General features: G+C 38.7%; 1 protein-coding gene across 3 annotated transcripts in view; it reads left to right on the top strand.

The window, feature by feature from the left end:
• The window catches only part of FARSB (phenylalanyl-tRNA synthetase beta subunit), an 82,994-nt gene that overhangs the window by 18,620 nt on the left and 46,800 nt on the right, over positions 1-17,574 (top strand). For all 3 annotated transcript variants that reach the window (XM_008057711.1, XM_008057710.1, XM_021712163.1), the window contains 8 exons: positions 5,117-5,267; positions 6,395-6,503; positions 7,385-7,455; positions 9,543-9,604; positions 10,485-10,536; positions 14,799-14,860; positions 15,142-15,349; positions 16,275-16,355. In XM_008057711.1, coding sequence (XP_008055902.1) covers positions 5,117-5,267; positions 6,395-6,503; positions 7,385-7,455; positions 9,543-9,604; positions 10,485-10,536; positions 14,799-14,860; positions 15,142-15,349; positions 16,275-16,355 — 796 coding nt within the window. The remainder of the gene's footprint in view (positions 1-5,116; positions 5,268-6,394; positions 6,504-7,384; positions 7,456-9,542; positions 9,605-10,484; positions 10,537-14,798; positions 14,861-15,141; positions 15,350-16,274; positions 16,356-17,574) is intronic.

Raw genomic sequence — 17,574 nt, 5'->3', positions numbered from 1 at the left:
GCCGGAATTACAGGCATGCACTACCACGCCTGGCTGATTTTTTGATTTATTGTAGAGATGAGGTCTCGCTGCCCAAGCAAGTCTCGAACCCGCGGGCTCAGGCAATCCACTCACCTCAGCCTCCCAAAGGTGCGGGATTACAGGCTGAGCCACCGAGCTTGGCTAGGGCATCTTATTGTTGGTTTCTGTGGACTTAATTGTCTGGAGTATGTGTCCTATTTCCATGTTTCTTCTTATGTTCACTGCCTTTTGATGCATATAGAGTATGGTATTAGGGAAGAGGCTCTTGATTTTGTTATATTTTTCTGAATAGTGGTTTTTGTTAATGTGGGCAAAGACTCTTGAATGCTTAGCTAGATTCAGGCTCTAAACTTCTGCAGATGACAGCAGCTCAGTTTTCTGCTCTGTTCTTTCAGCTTTCACTTGCTGCTGTTCTACAGCCAGACTGTAGTTTTTACCATTACGTTAGATAAAATTTTGATTTCTGACTATTTTTAGTTTTTTCATATCTTTCTACATTTGGAATGTTAATCCTTTTTCTGTACATATGTTGTAAACCTTTTCTTCCAGTGTGTCTTTTACTTTTTTGCTTTTGGGGTCTTTAGAATATATAAGGTTTTCTTTTAATAGAGATAGGATCTTGCTAAGTTGTCCAGGCTAGTCTCCTGGCCTTAAGTGAGTGATCCTCCCACCTGAGCCTTCCAAAGTGCTGGGATTACAGATGTGAGCCATTACACATGGTCAAGGTTCTGAATTTGGGCTGATATATTTATTAGTCTTCCTATGTGACTTTTAGGTTTTGTGGCCTACTTAAGTGGATGTCTACTCTGCAATTTTAAGCATATTCTTTTGTATTTTCTTTGAATAATTTTTATGGTGTCTTTTGTGCTTATGTATATGTGTATGTTTGTCTACTGTTTTTCGTTTTTTTTTTTTTTTGAGCAGAGACTCACTCTTGTCACCTGGGCTGGAGGAGTACAGTGGCATGCTCATGGCCACTGCAGCCTGTACCTGCTAGGCTCAGGCGATCCTTCCGCCTCAGCCTTCCAAGTAGCTGGAACTACAGACGCTCGCCACCACGCCCGGCAGGTTTTTTTTTGTGATTTATTGTAGAGATGAGGTCTTACCAAGTTGCCCAGGCTGAACCCCTGGGCTCAGGCATTCTTCTCTCTTTGGCCTCCCAAAGTGCTGGGATTATAGGCTGAACCACCATGCCCAACCAGTCCTTTGTTTTTCAAAATACTTAGTTTTCTGATTCATCTGAAAAAAAATTTTTTTTGTGATTGATTTGAAGGTGAAATTTTTTTTTGTGTGTTGGAGTTTCACTCTTGTCACCCAGGCTGGAGTGCAGTGGCACAATCATGGCCACTGCTTCCTCGACCTGCTGGGCTCAGTTGATCTTCTGCCTCAGCCTTCCAAATAGCTGGAACTTTAGATGCACGCCACCACGACTGGCTTATTTTTGATTTATTGTGTAGATGAGGTCTCACCAGCTTGCCTAGGCTGGTCTCGAACCCCCGGGCTCAGGCAGTCCTCTCACCTCAGTCTCTCAAATTGCTGGGACTACAGACTGAGCCACCATGCCCGGCCAGAAGTTGAAATTAAGTGATGTTTTGAAATACCATTTCAGGATTAAGAGACCAATATTAATATCTAAGAAAACAGGCTTTTTTTTTTTTTTTTTTTTTTTTTGAGTTGGAGTCTCATTCTTCTGCCTAGGCTGCAGTGCAGTGGCATTCTTAATGGCCACCGCAGCCTCAGCCTGCTGGGCTCAGGCGATCCTTCCATTTCAGCCTTCTAAGTAGCCAGGACTACATTTGTTGTTATTGTTATTATTATTATTATTATTTTTCCATTACTCACTTTTGAGTTTTTAAAAAAATTTTTATTACAAAGATGTGAGGTACATTTCAGCGTTAGGTGTGCAAACATTGATCATGCAGGTACCCTTGTTGATAAGGTATGCCCCTCCCTTCCCTACAGTTTCCCTCAACTGCCAGTCCCACCCCTCTTCTCCCCTGACAGTTTCCCACTACCGCCAGTCGCTTTCTTATAGCATTATAATTGTTCAAGGCCTGTTTATGAGTGAGAATATATGGAACTCTGTTCTTTGTTTCTGTGATAAATTACTGAGTATGATCAACTCCATATCTATCCACGTTGCTGCAAAGTCCATATATTTGTCCTTCTTTATGGCTGTATAATATTCCATCGTGTATGTGTACTACTTTTCTTTAATCCAGTCCAGCTTTGATGGTCAACATGGTTGGTTCCATGTTTTTGCTATTGTGAATAGGGCTGCAACAAACATACGTGTGCAGGTATCTTTTTTGTAGAATGATTTGAGTTCCTCTGGGTATATTTCCAATAGGGGAATTGCTGGGTCATATGGAAGGCCAATTGCTATGGAACTACAGTTGTATGCCACCATGCCCAGCTAATTTTTTTGATTTATTGTGGAGACGAGGGCTTACCATCTTGCTCAGGCTGGTCTCGAACATGTAGGCTCAGGAAATCCTCTAGCCTTAGGCTCCCAAAGTGCTGGGATTGCAGAGTGAGTCACCGTGCCTAGCGAAAACACAGACTTTCTTACCCATGAATTTGTCAGTTGTTAAATTATCTAAATTTACTGAACCATGTGTATTTCATCCTGTGACAGTTCTGGGTTTCATAATTCACTGAATAAAGTAACACTTTTTTGCTTGTTGGCAGTTCTGTTCAGTTCAACCATTTTTATTAAAGTTCTAGTTCACCAGTTATAGAGGTTCACCAAAATTTAACATTAAGCATTTTATGTGCACATACATTTTAAACTGATTTCAAGGAATTTTAACATAAATTTTGACCAAGTTTATTTTTTTATTTTTTTATTTATTTTTTTGAGTTGGAGTCTCACTCTGTCACCCAGACTGGAGTGCAGTGGCCACTTCCGGCCACCGCAGCCTCGACCTGTTGGTCTCCGGCGATCCTTCCACCTCAGCCTTCCGAGTAGCTGGAATTACAGGCATGCGCTACCACGCCTGGCTGATTTTTTGATTTATTATAGAGATGACGTCTCGCTGCCCAGGCGGGTCTCGAACCCGCGGGCTCAGGCAATCCACTCACCTCAGCCTCCCAAAGGCGCGGGATTACAGGCTGAGCCACCGAGCCCGGTTAAGTTTTTCTTTATGAAGTGACTGTTAGAAAGCTTAGAGCCTAATTTTTGACCCTCCTTGTTAAGAGTTAGACCTTTAGATTCTAATTTACAATTAACATTTTCTGGCTTTGTTTTATTTTGCTGCTTCTTTTTTTTCTTCCTCATTTTGTAGCTTACTGTGGATTCCTATAGTTACCTTAAATCTCTTGTGGATAAACTGTGGAACAACTGAAATTGATAACTTTTGAACTTTTTTTCACACATGAAATTTTAAATGTAATTCTTTTTTTTTGTTTGTTTGTTTGAGTTGGAGTCTTACTCTATCACCCTGGGTGGAATGCAGTGGCATGCTCACAGCTATGACAGCTTTAACGTGCTGGGGCTCGGGCGATTCTTCTATCTCAGCCTTCCAAGTAGCTGGAACTACAGGTGCATGCCACACACCCAGCACATTTTTTTCATTTATTGTAGAGATGAGGTCTGGCCAAGTTGCCCAGGCTGGTCTTGAACCCCTGGGTTCAGACAATCCTCTTGCCTCTGCCTCTCAAAGTGCAGGGATTACAGGAGTGAGCCACCAGGCCTGGCCTTTGTTTGTTTAAGAGATAGGGTCTCAGCCAGGCTTGGTGGCTCAGCCTGTAATCCCAGCACTTTGGGAGGTTGAGGCTAGTAAATTGCTTAAGCCTGTGGGTTTGAGACCACCCCGGGAAACTTGGTGAGACCTTGTCTCCACACTAAATCAAAAATTAGCTGGGCGTGGTAGCATGTGCCTGTAGTTTTGGCTACTTGGAAAACTGAGGTGGATGGATCACTGGAGCCTAGCAGATGCTGGGATGTTTGTGAGTATGCCACTGCACTCCATCCTGGGTGACAGAGTGAGACTTCAACTCAAAAAAAAAAGAGGTAGGTAGGGTCTCACTCTGTTGTATAGGCTGGAGTGCAGTTGTGCAGTTATAGCTCACTGTAACTTCAAATTCCTAGGCTCAAGTGCCCTCCCACCTTAGCCTCCTGAGTAGGGACAATAGGCACACATCATCCTGCCCAATTAATTCTTATTTTTATTTTTTTGTAGAGACAGAGTTTCACTGTGTTGTCTAGACTGGTCCCTAACTCGTGATCTCAAATGATTCTCCTGCCTTGGCCTCCCAAAGTGCTGGGATTATTGGTGTAAACCACCATTCCTGGCCCCACAGCTCTTAAAATTAACTTTTCCTTTCCATAACTGAAGCGTGACAGAAAATGAGGAAAATACAGAAGAGCTAAGAAACACAGCAACTTGGTAGTTTAATGTAATACATTATTTATGTTTACTTGGGGCATCAAGAAGAAAAAGGTTAACAGAAGGCAAAGGAAATACTGATTTATTTTTATTTTTATTTTTATTTTTTTTGAGATGGAGTCTCACTCTGTCACCCAGACTGGAGTGCAGTGGCCGCTCCTGGCCACCGCAACCTCCACCTACTGGGCTCTGGCGATCCTTCCGCCTCAGCCTTCCAAGTACCTGGAACTACAGGCGCGCGCTACCATGCCCGGCTAGTTTTTTATTTATTGTAGAGATGAGGTCTCGCCAAGTTGCCCAGGTGGGTCTCGAACCCACGGGCTCAGGCTGTCCACTCACCTCAGCCTCCCAAAGCGCTGGGTTTACAGGCTGAGCCACTGAGCCCGACCGGAAATACTGACTTTAAAGATGTTCTAGTAATAGTACTTGGGAAAGCATTATGGTCAGTAATTTTCTTCAACTACTGAAATAATGTGTTTTAAGTAACTTGATAATTTCTCATTACTTTTAATGGTTGTGAGAATTCGTTCATTATATTCCTCTAAGGATGATATAGAGTAACAATAGGCTGTTTTAGGGAAGTGTCTAAAATTTTTAAAGCACATAGTCTGTGTTGTCTTTAGAATTTCCGCTTTGGAATAGTCAAATCTCTCTTGTCTTCCTTTCCTTTCCCTTCTTTTCTCCCCCTATCCCTCAACAATTAGGAGAAGAGCATTGGTTGCCATTGGTACCCATGACTTGGACTCTTTGTCAGGCCCATTTACTTACACCGCAAAGCGTCCTTCAGATATCAAATTTAAGCCTCTAAATAAGACCAAGGAGTATACAGCCTGTGAACTGATGAATATATACAAGGTAAATATTCTTTTTTGTTATGTAACACCTATGCAAAAATCATGACATTTCTTCAAAGTCAAGTCTTGGAATTAGGGAAATGTTATGAGTACTTTTTAAAAAATAGCAGTGGAGCCAGGCTCGGTGGCTCAGCCTGTAATCCCGGCCTTTGGGAGGCTGAGGTGAGTGGATTGCCTGAGCCCGTGGGTTTGAGACCCGCCTGGGCAACTTGGCGAGACCTCATCTCTACAATAAATCAAAAAATCAGCCAGGCATGGTAGCGCATGCTTTTAATTCTGGCTACTTGGAAGGCTGAGGCGGAAGGATCGCCAGAGCCCAGCAGGTCGAGGCTGCGGTGGCCGGGAGCGGCCACTGCACTCCAGTCTGAGTGACAGAGTGAGACTCCAACTCAGAAAAAAAAAATAAAAATGAATAAAAATAAATAAAAAATAGCAGTGTCTAGGCTCCAACCCAGAGATGCTGATTTACTTGATCTAGAATGAGGCCTGGACACAGTTTTGTTTGTTTGACCTTAGATATGATTTTAATGTACTGCTGGATTCAGAACCACTGACGTAGACTATACTATGTTGTAATCTTTATATTCGGGTCTAATTGAAACTCATGCTGGTATAAGGAACATAGCATTTAGCTAGGTTTTTTTTTTTTTTTTGTAGGAATTACTATAAAAACTATCTTCTGTTATTAACATTTAGAGTTCAACAGAGAAAATGAATTCAGTTATCACTTTAAATTGCATATAATAAATAGAAAAGGTGGGTATCATTTCGAAAAAGCATCTGTTATCCTTGGCCGATTTGCAAATGATATCTTCCTATATATCTAAATAGTTTTGTGATGATTTGCTTTTTGGTTGAGATGTTGTGGGCATACTAATACAAGTCTATTTTCACTTTTGAAAAATGGCCCAGTATGTTTACATGTCTCCCCATTAGAAGATGAAGTTGTATAAGGATGTTGAGACATTAATTTATATTAGGAAGTCTTGTAAATGTAGAGCTTTCTCTAACTTGGGACTGTTTTAGTGTTTTTCTGACTTACCCTCTTTTTTATATTAGGCTGGTATGCAAGCAGATTATAGAGATAGAAATAAAAACCTAATTTTATTTGACTTAATTTTCTTTCAGACTGATAATCATCTTAAACATTATTTACATATCATTGAAAATAAACCCCTGTACCCGGTTATCTATGATAGCAATGGTGTCATCCTTTCAATGCCTCCGATCATCAATGGTGAGTTATTTCTTAAGCATCATAGAATTTGCTTTTATACTTTATAGCATTTCAATAGAATTCTCAGTAGACTTGGCTAAAACAAAATAACTCTTAATCTAAGAATCTTAGGTTTTTTGTAAATTTTAATAGTTCTTTTCATTCATTTATTTCATATTTTACTGTTGATTTTTATGTAATTTATAAATGTATATGTGATTATACATTTACAAATTACTTTCAATGTCAGTCTTTGGGTGTTGATGTCTTTAACAGGTAATTCACTCCATCTCAGACTCTCTTGCCTATAGTTTTATTGTTAAATTAAAACTTTTAGTCTACATTTTTTCCTTTTTCTGAAGGGTATTTTAATGAGGCAGCTTGAATGCAACTACAAAATTTAATGATGTTTAAACCATAGATGGTTGCTTTTCTGGAGGTGAAAAGGAGACATAGCTGATTTATGATGCTAAACAGCAGCTTCTTTGTCTCCAGATTTTGGACTTTAGCAGTTAAGAACATAGGCCTCAGAGTTAACTAGAGCTAAAGCCTAGTCAGCTTTGCTGCTGGTGACCACGGTCAAGTAGCTCAAGTTCTCTGAATCTTAGATTCTTGCCAGTAGTTACATTATGGCTTCTGGTGAAGATGAGAAGAGATAACCTGTGTTAAGTCCTTGGCATAGCACCCGAAACATTGTATGTACTCAGTAAAGGCTTGTTATTATTTTGTCTTTATTCTCTAAGTTGCAGTAGCGTCTGAAGATAAAAGTTGTATATCCTTTTCTGAGGTGTTAGTTTATGTTTTGTTCTAAATTTAACATGTAGTTTCAGTTTTGCTGAGCTTTATAGTATACTTATATTTCTGAAACTGGTTGTTTTGTTATCGTTTTGTATACATTACAGGGGATCATTCCAAAATAACTGTGAATACTAAAAATGTATTTATTGAATGCACAGGAACTGACTTTACCAAGGTAATGAAAACTTTCACTCTACTTTTGTACTATCACACAGGATAGATTTTTCTTCTGGGCCAAGGCTGTGTGGTTAAAATATGTTCATTTTGTAGTTGGGATTACATCGTAGAAATTTAGAAAACTAAAAAGATGTAGATACTCTGTACTTTAGTTATGGTGCTTTCACTAATTCAACACATGTTTAATGAGCACTTAATGTCTTTCTAGTGCTAGAAATTTAATAATGAGTTTTATGTTTCTTGACATCAAAGAACTAGTCTAGTGGGAGAGTTAGCTATATACTTAACTGGTAAAACAGAGAATGGAGTAAGTATTGTGATGAGGTCTATATATATTGTTTATTTTAGTTGACTTAATTTCAGTGTTAAATAATTTGGTACCTTTATGTACTTGGTAAAACAAGAAGAAAAACTGGCTATAAAGAAGTTTTATGCAGCAAATTGATAAAATGGTATATGCATACAAAGATATCTAGAATATGTAGAATACCAGTTGTTCACTCACTTTTAGCCATTCTATATATTGGATTGGATTGCTGTGAAGGCTTTTTTCTGTGGCATATTCTTTATACTGTTATTTTTAATTTTTAATTTTTTTATTTTTTAAGTTAGTGTCTCACTCTGTTGCCCACATTGGAGTACAGTGGCATACTCACAGCCACTGTAGTCTCGACATGCTGAGTTGAGGTGATCCTTCCAAGTAGCTGGAACTGCAGCATGCAACCCCATGCCTGGCTAATATTTTTGATTTATTATAGAGACGATGTCTCACCATGTTGCCCAGGCTGGTCTCAAACCCTCGGCTCAGGCAGTCCTCTTACCTTCGCCTTCCAAAGTGCTGGGGTTACAAGCAAGAGCCATCATACCCGTCTTACTTTATACTGTTAAGTGAGGCATAGAGTGAGGTGACAGTTAAGCAAATGAAGAAAGGTAAACTTGAATAGCTGGAGTAGTCTGGAGTATAAAAGCAGAGCAAATAAATAGCAATTATGCACATTTTGCAGGATTGGAGACCATTGTAAATTGTTTCATTTATTACTTTATGTACCATACTTGCCTTCAGAAATATTGTCAAGATAATACAGCTTTTTTACTCTTTAACATTAAAAAAAAAAATTTTTTTTTTGATTCATGCATTTGCAGATATTGGATATCCTTTCTGATGTCTATTTATAAAAGTAAAATATGCCGGGCTCAGTGGCTCAGCCTGTAATCCCGCGCCTTTGGGAGGCTGAGGTGAGTGAATTACCTGAGCCCGTGGGTTCGAGACCTGCCTGGGCAGCGAGATCTCATCTCTACAATAAATTAAAAAATCAGCCAGGCATGGTAGCGGATGCCTGTAATTCTGGCCACTCGGAAGGCTGAGGCGGAAGGATTGCTGGAGCCCAGCAGGTTGAGGCTGCGGTGGCGGAACGGCTATTGCACTCCAGTCTGGGCAACAGAGTGAGACTCCAACTCAAAAAAAAAAAAAAAAAAGTAAAATATAGATAAGAGCAAAGCATATATTCCAATGAGGTTACTATATTTTTTCCTAAGAACTTTTTTCAACGAGAAAAATAATTTGACAAGTTAACATGGCCCTTACTAGGTACCAGGCACTGCTCTACGTTTTATATATGTTAATGCATTTAATCCTTCTAATATCCCATGAGATAGGAACTTTCATTGTCTCCACTTAATAGATAAGAAAAGTAGCTTGCCCAGAGTCATACTGCTAGTAAATGGTTGAACCAGAATTCACAGTCTGACTTCAGAGACTTATGAGATCGATAAGATTTACTCCAGTAATTAGCCATTTGTCTCTCTTGAAACCTACTGAACCCAAGGCTGGGGACAGGGGAAACCAAATGGTTTGTCTCAGTTGTGGCTTGTAACTCTCAGAGAATTGCATAAAGGCAGAACACCTGAAGATAAGAACAGGCCTACTTATTAGGTTTTTATTATACTTCAACTCTTAGAATGTACGTGTAAAGGTCAATTTTTAGATGTTTGGGGACTCGATTATATTAAATATAAATTCATCTCCATCTGAGTAGAGAGTATATTTATAAGTTACCATAACATTTGCTTTTTTTCCCTTTGCAGGCAAAAGTAGTTCTTGATAATATTGTCACCATGTTCAGTGAATATTGTGAGAATCAATTTACGTAAGTTCATTCAGCACCTTTGTTGAAGGGCTTGTGATAAATAGAAAGATGAAAAATGTGGTTTCTGTACCTAGACCATATAATCTGGGAAGATAAGACATATGCATAAATAATAGATAAAGTAAGAGTGATAATTATTTTAAAAAGCTTCCGTGGTGTTCTGGCTGTTTGCGAGAGCAAGTTACAGCCAGCTGAAGCAATCTGGGAAGGCCTTAATGGAGGCAATGAAATTTGAATTGTGTTTAGGGATCACAGGACTTGAGAATGTAAAGATGGAGGAACAGCAAAGAACAGCTAAGCAAAAGTATGTAAGAGCAAGATGTGTATCTCATATATAGTATGTATATAATATATATCAGTAAGATTACTGTATTTTTTCAAAGAATATTTTTAATTAAAAAATATTTAACAAATGTCTACTGCATACTTTATTCTGGAGTACTAATTGAAAATAAATATATAACTGTAGAAAGCATGTCTGAAATTGTATGGGTAGTATCATTATTTTTTTCTTTTTAAACTGGGTTGCATTTCAGTGGTTTTATCAGTTAGCTTTGGTCATGTAACACGCTGCTCTGGTAAAACCTGGAATGTGTATATCACTATTGGCAAGGAATACATGTAAGATGCATGCTTTGCGGTACTGGGAAATAAACCTTCCCCGTGAGCACTGTCTAAAGGGATGTGGGAACCATGGAGATGTAATAGAGTAGTACTGTATATAGGACGATTAATCCAAACAACAGTGTTGGAATATAATAGATTGTGTTGAGGTTGTAGTTGTACCCCATATGAAAGATTCATTAACCATACATGTTTCTAGCATTTATGGAACATTTTTTTCCTTAAATATTTTACTTCTTTCTTTTTCTTTTGGTAGAGTTGAAGCAACTGAAGTGGTTTTTCCTAATGGAAAATCATATACCTTTCCAGTAAGTACTTGAGAAATGGCTTGATGATTATGATGGCAACAAAGCTAATGATAATGAGTATAGAGCGCTCATGCTCTTTGTCCATTCCCCACCTACCCACCCTCATTCCAGGCACTAAACTATGTGTGTTACATGGATTCAGTCTTCACAATAACCCTATGAGGGTCTGTGCTGTTATTAATATTTTGCCTTTCCCAGATGGAGATTCTGAGACCTTGAGATGTTAAATACCTTGCATATTACTGTTAAGTGGTAGACCTAGGATTTAAATTCAGATAGTCTGACTTCATCTGTCAACACACTACTTTATGCAACAACATTTTATGGCCATAATTCCTATAGTTTATTCTCTTTATTAACTAGTTAATTTGGTAATGTTTAAAAAAATTGACACATAATTGCAGACATTAATGGAGTGCAGTGTGATATTTTTTTTTTTTTTTTTTTGAGTTGGAGTCTCACTCTGTTGCCCAGACTGGAGTGCAGTGGCCGCTCCCGGCCACCGCAGCCTTGACCTGCTGGGCTCCGGCGATCCTTCCGCCTCAGCCTTCCAAGTAGCCGGAATTACAGGCACACGCTACTACGCCCGGCTGATTTTTTTTGATTTATTGTAGAGATGAGGTCTCACTGCTCAGGCGGGTCTCGAACCCGCGGGCTCAGGCAGTCCACTCACCTCAGCCTCCCAAAGGCGCAGGATTGCAGGCTGAGCCACTGAGCTCAGCTAGTGTAATATTTCAGAACATGTACATATGTCATGATCAAATCATGGGAACTCAACATACCCATCATCCCAAATATTTATAATTTTTTTGTGTTGGGAACATTCAAAATCTGCTCTTTTAACTATTTGAAAGTATACAATAAATTGTTATAGTCACCTGCCAGTACCATATAACACTAGAACTTATTATTTTAGATTAGAAAATATAGTTTATTTAGAAAGTAAGTTGGAGAGAGAGAGGAGATTCACCTCCCCAAGGTAGGGGAGGGGACCAAAGCTTACGAAGCATGGCAACCATAACTCAAAGAGCCACATAGCCCGAACAGAGTTTAGCAAAGCAATGGCCAACACTAGAAGTTATTAACTGGGTAATTAATAGTCTCCTTTTAGGGTTACTCAGTCTTCCAAACCTATTATTCTGTTCACACTTGAATTAACAGTTGCTGAAGACTATCACTGTAACTAATAGATAATTATTGTCAAGACATAGAATCTTAGTAAAAAAGTTGAAGCTAGTATTCTTATACAACTGGGCTTTTCTCCTCTCTACTTGATACAAAGGTGACCATTCTAAAACATAACAGGACCAGAGTCATTTACTGATTCAATGACACCATTCTTTGATGTGCTTTTTTTTTTTACTTTTAATTTTTCACTATTTCTCTGTCATTTTTGAAGTGAATCAGAGCCTGAAATAGTTTCTACTATTTAAATAGCTTTTAAAGTAGATAAAAAGCCTGTCAAAATAAAAATCTTTCCGTTTCTGAAAACACTAGCATTTAGCATCATATTTTATTCTATGGTATTAATTACAGTTCCAAATAAATGTGTAACTGTGGAAAGCATAACTGAAATCATATGGGCACTATCAGTTTTTTAAAAATTGATTTGGAGTTTAGTACCTGTTATCAGTTACCTTTTGTTATTTAACAGACTACCTGAAGACTTAGTGACCCAAAACAACAACCATTTATTTACCTCATGACTCTCTTAGTCAACTGGTTGGTTTTTCTGGTCTGAGCAAGCTTAGCTAATCTCTGCTGGGCTTGCTCATGTGTGTAGTCAGATGGCCAGTTGGGTAGCTGCTGAATGGTCTAGAATGGCCTCACTCACGTGTCTGCTTGGCAGTAGGACCAACAGGTCATGTGTCCCTCATCCTTCAGCAGACTAGCTTGGGCTTTTTTACATGATGTTGGTTGCAGGGTTCCCAGCAGCAAGAGAGTAAGCCCAGTGCCCAGGTGCTTTTCATGCATGGTATTCTGTTGATCACAGCCAGTCATAAGGCTCGATTTGAGGGATGGGAAAATAGACACCATCTCCTAATAGGAGGCTCTGCAGTGTCACATTGCAAGGTCAGGGATGGAGAAAGGGAAAAAATTTGTAACCATTTTTAGTTTATGACAGTAGCAATTGGGATTAGCCAGAGATAGCTTTTTTTTTTTTTTTTAATAACTTTAAAGATGTGGAGTACAACTCAGGGTTAGATATACAAATGTTCACTATGTAGGTACCCTTGTTGATGAGCTTTTTAGTCTGTGTTTTTGTTTTTTTTTTTAAACTCTGATTTAAGGAAATTTTTCCTTTTTTTATATGAAGAATTGTCAATTGAATATGTATTTTTATAAAGAAAAGGAGAAGTAGATTTTAAAATTTGGCTCACTTTTCTCCTTATGTAGATAATCACTTAGAATCATTTATTTGTATTATAGAGATCTTTCATAAATTGAAATGGGGGGGTCTCTGAAAAGGAGTATTACATGGATGTTTGGGCATTTGTTAATTTATTTCCTCCTAAGAGAGGGATCCTCTGGGGGATACTGATTCTTCCTCACATGAAATAGCATATTTTCCCAAACACTTTGAAAGTTATTTTTCTAATCTTTTATTATTTGTAGAAAATAATAAAGTTTTGGAATAAGAGAACAAGAGGAAATAAATGGTATGTAGTCAGAGATACTAATGGTTAATGGTATGTGCTTTGTAATTAGGCTATTTCAGTTTGTTTATTGACTCAGTATTTTCTTCATTAGTTACTTCATGAATTCACTCATTAAATGTGTGCCTAATATTTATTATCTGAAAAGCATTTTTCTAAGCACTGGGAATATAGCAGCACTTGGGCTCAATAGCTTATCATTGTGACCTGGGACTAGTAATTCCACTAAAACTCAAATTCCTTATCTGTGAAATGAAAATACTAATAGCATCTGTTGTAGATAAATAAGATTATCTTATAGGTGCATCTTATACTGTTCAGCTCATATTAACTGCGTAGCTCATAGGAACTGTCCAGAAAGGTTTGTTATCACTGTTGTAATCATTAGCATCTATTCTAGTGTCTTTCAAACTCTACTGTGCATTTGCATCACCTAGGGATCTTGATAACTTGCACACTGGACTTTAGCGCCAGAGTCACTGCCACTAGCTGTCAAGACCTGCAGCTGCCTTTCTCATAAACACTCAGACGATGCTGATGCTTCTGCTCTGAGGACTGTGTTTTGCATAGCAGGCTCTGGCCCATTGCTCTTACTTGTATCGAAACAGGTTTTTAAATGTGTGGCCTATTTATATTTTTGAGAGTGATTCAGTGAAAAGAAATATTCATAAGTGTGCTTCCGAAGCCTGGGCTTTATGTGTTTGTTCTCACCTAATGTGGTAGAGTTAACATAGTGTTTAAAGCAGAGTGGCCGAGTTCGGTGGCTCAGCCTGTAATCCTGTGCTTTGGGAGGCTGAGGTGAGTGGATTGTCTGAGCCCGTGGTTCAAGACCCGCCTCGGCAAGTTGGCGAGACCTCATCTCTACAATAAATCAAAAAATTAGCCAGGTGTGTTAGCGCATGCCTGTAGTTCCAGCTACTTGGATGGCTGAGGTGGAAGGATCGCTGTAGCCCAGCAGGTCAAGGTAGCAGTGGCCGGGAGCGGCCACTGCACTCCAGTCTGGGCCACGGAGTGAGACTTCTACTCAAAAAAAAAAAAGCAGAGTGAGTACCAATTCATAAACTGTTCCTACCCCTTCTGTCTTCTGGAGCAGACAGTTAGCCAGGAGTTGGGGTATCATTATATTTTCCTACCTGGGAAGTGGTAAGAAAGGAATGTCTTCATAACTCTCTTAGACCTAATATCCTTGATAGTATATTGTGACACTGGAATCATTCTTTCTTGGTCATATACACCTGCTTGTATGAGATGAGACTGAATATATTCAGCAGGATTTTTAAACATCTTTCATGTGATGGAATGCAGCCATATTTTACTGTAGAAAATGGGGTTGGCCATCTGAAAGGGAAACTTGTTTGGCATTTTATGTTATTTCTAAGCAGTGCCAATTGTCTAGCAAGTAGAATGTTCATATATGAATCTAATGTAGCAAATCTGTTCCTCCATAATACTGTTTTGAAATATCAAGTTTATTCTCAACCTGTGACTCTAATGACCATTTCCTGGGAAGGTGGTAAAACTGCGGAAATGACAAATTGAATGAGACACAGTCTAAAGCTATATCTGATGGGGAATGATTTAAGCTTGTCACTCTTTCTCTTTAAGGAACTATCTTATCGAAAGGAGATGGTGAGAGCTGATCTAATTAACAAAAAAGTTGGAATCAGGTATGTTCTGAAAACTTCGTTTATTTATTTACTGTTGGAGAGAATTCAAGAACAAAGTACATACAAGGCTATTTAATTTTTTCTGAAAGAATGCTTGGGTTCTGATATCCTCAGAGTATGTTAAAGAATGGTAGAGCATTATTAGGCTGTCTGGTTTCTGACAGAACTCTAAAGGAAAGGAGGAAAGGCTGCTATTTCAGATAATAGCATATTTTAAAACAAAATATAAACCTGTTTTAAGTAATTCAGTGAAATGTATGGTTTATACATTCCTATTTCAGAGAAACTCCAGAAAATCTTGCCAAGCTTCTGACCAGGATGTGTTTAAAGTCAGAAGTCATAGGTGATGGGAATCAGATTGAGGTTGAAATCCCTCCGACCAGAGCTGATGTTATGCATGCATGTGATATTATAGAAGATGCAGCTATTGCTTATGGATATAACAACATTCAGATGACTCTCCCGAAAACATATACCATAGCTAATCAAGTAAGATTGCACCCTTAAGTAAACACTCCTTATTGTTAGAAACTGATTATTGAATGCCAGGAAGACTTCAGGAAGACAGAACGTAGGAATTAAGCAGTATTTGGACATGCTTCGATATGAGAGGCATTTGCTATAGAGAGGATACAAAACAGATGCCCAAATGATTGGACTAAGTTGAAAACCTGTGATGACTAGTTCTTTGAAGAAAGACAGGTTTTGCGTTTGGAGCCCTTGTTGAATATCTAACTAGGAGATTCATTTTCTCAATTTGGGCCTGAAGGCAGAAGCTCTGTGTGTGTGGTGGGGTTTGCAGTTGTACATCTGTGTAGGAGCCAAGGTGGCAAAGCAGTGGGAAGGAGAGAATAGTGCTGATGGGGAAATGATGGCATTAGCGATATAGTAAGGGTAGAAGGGTAGTTTCCTTTTAATGACGTGTTCTGTAAATATCTTTTTTTTTAAAGAAGTAGGAAACATTTTTTAAAATTTTATTAAAATTTATTTTCATTTATTTATTTATTTATTTTGAGTTGGAGTCTCACTCCGTTGCCCAGATTGGAGTGCAGTGGCATGCTCCTGGCCACCACAGCCTCAACCTGCTGGGCTCCGGCGATTCTTCTGCCTCAGCCTTCCAAGTAGCCGTAACTACAGGCGCACACTACCATGCCCAGCTAATTTTTGATTTATTGTAGAGACGAGATCTCGCCATGTTTCCCTGGTGGGTCTCGAACCCGTGGGCTCAGGCAAGCAGCTCGCCTCGGCTTCCCAAGCCTGGCCTGATTTTAAATTTTTTCTTTGAAAGATGTGGGGTACAATTCAGGGTTAGGTATACAAATGTTCATTATGCAGGTACCCTTGTTGATGAGTTGTGCCCCCCCCCCAGGAAATCTTATTGAGGGGAGTGTAAAGTGAATACTTTTTTTTTCAGCTTCCTCTTAATAAGTTCACTGAACTTCTCAGACTTGACATGGCAGCCACTGGATTCACTGAAGTGCTTACCTTTGCTCTGGTATGTCTTACATGCTTTTTCTGCTCAGCTGATTGTTAGAGTCTCTAAATTACTTTATTATTCTTTATATGAGCTTATGCAATCTAGACTTTCCAGATTCTGGAAGAATGAGTTTGTTACTTGGGATTGTACAATTTCTGGTAAAGAAATGTTGAAGCATTTCTTTTTTACAGTCACAGAAGAACATGAAGGCCTAGAAAAAAATGTCTTAAATGACAGATGACAAAGTATTTTACAGTTTGTGAGTATTGAGAGTTCACAGTATATTTCATAACCAAATTTATTAAGTTAGAATATTTGGTCTTAATTTGGTTGTGCTGTGCCCACTAGATGCCGCCCTGGGTAAGGGCTTGTGGACTGTTCCACATTAAACTTCTTTCTTTGTCTTTGAACATGTTCATAAACATTTGCTTTGAGTTGAAAAGCTAACATAAAAGACCTAAATCAGGAAATGAATTTTATTACAAAATCAGAAAGAAATCTCCCTCCCCCACCAGATTGACCATTTGAAAGAATAAAATGTGTATGCAATTTGTAGTTTCTTTTTTTTTTCTCTTACTGAGCAATTCTGTGGTGCCTACAAGTAGTTTTTCAGTATTCAAGTAAGTTTAACGCTCTGTGGGGAAAAATGCTACTTCTTTTTCTCCCCAAAATGTAAGTCAACCCTAGCCCTGAAATTCCCAATCTCTTAGAGTATTTAAGGAACTTTATTCTCAGCCGAGCTAAGCCCAGGGAGAAAAACAAAAAAGAAAAAAGGACCTTACTTCTAGTTTATTTAACACTTTCATTTTTCTGACTCGGCATTCATTCAACATTAGTCGAGCATTTATTGTTTGCCAGGCACTATACCAATGAGAGAGACTGAGAGAGGATAAATACCTAACACATTTTGAACAGTCAGCAGGGGAACCATAAGCAGAGTCGGGGCCTTTGGCCTCCTGGAGTGGTGTTTCTATATTGTCTCATGCTGTGTACTCTAGGCTTGGAGTGCCCTGTCATTTATATGCATATATGTGTACGTTTACAGTCCTGAGCATCCATGATTTCATGCAAAGTGAGACACAAAAAATAACATTGAGAAATGTATTTTTATTTTTAAAAATATGTACGTGGCATAGGAATACATCCTCATTTTTTTTGAGTTGGAGTTTCACTTTGTCACCCAGTCTGGATTGCAGTGGCACACTCACGACCACCCCGCGTCGACCTGCAGGTCTCA

This window comes from Carlito syrichta, unplaced genomic scaffold, assembly GCF_000164805.1.
Source record: "Carlito syrichta isolate Samal-C Ts95f unplaced genomic scaffold, Tarsius_syrichta-2.0.1 Scaffold303111, whole genome shotgun sequence".
In the NCBI taxonomy this organism is placed as follows: domain Eukaryota; kingdom Metazoa; phylum Chordata; class Mammalia; order Primates; family Tarsiidae; genus Carlito; species Carlito syrichta.
This window is presented reverse-complemented; position numbering and strand designations above follow the sequence as displayed.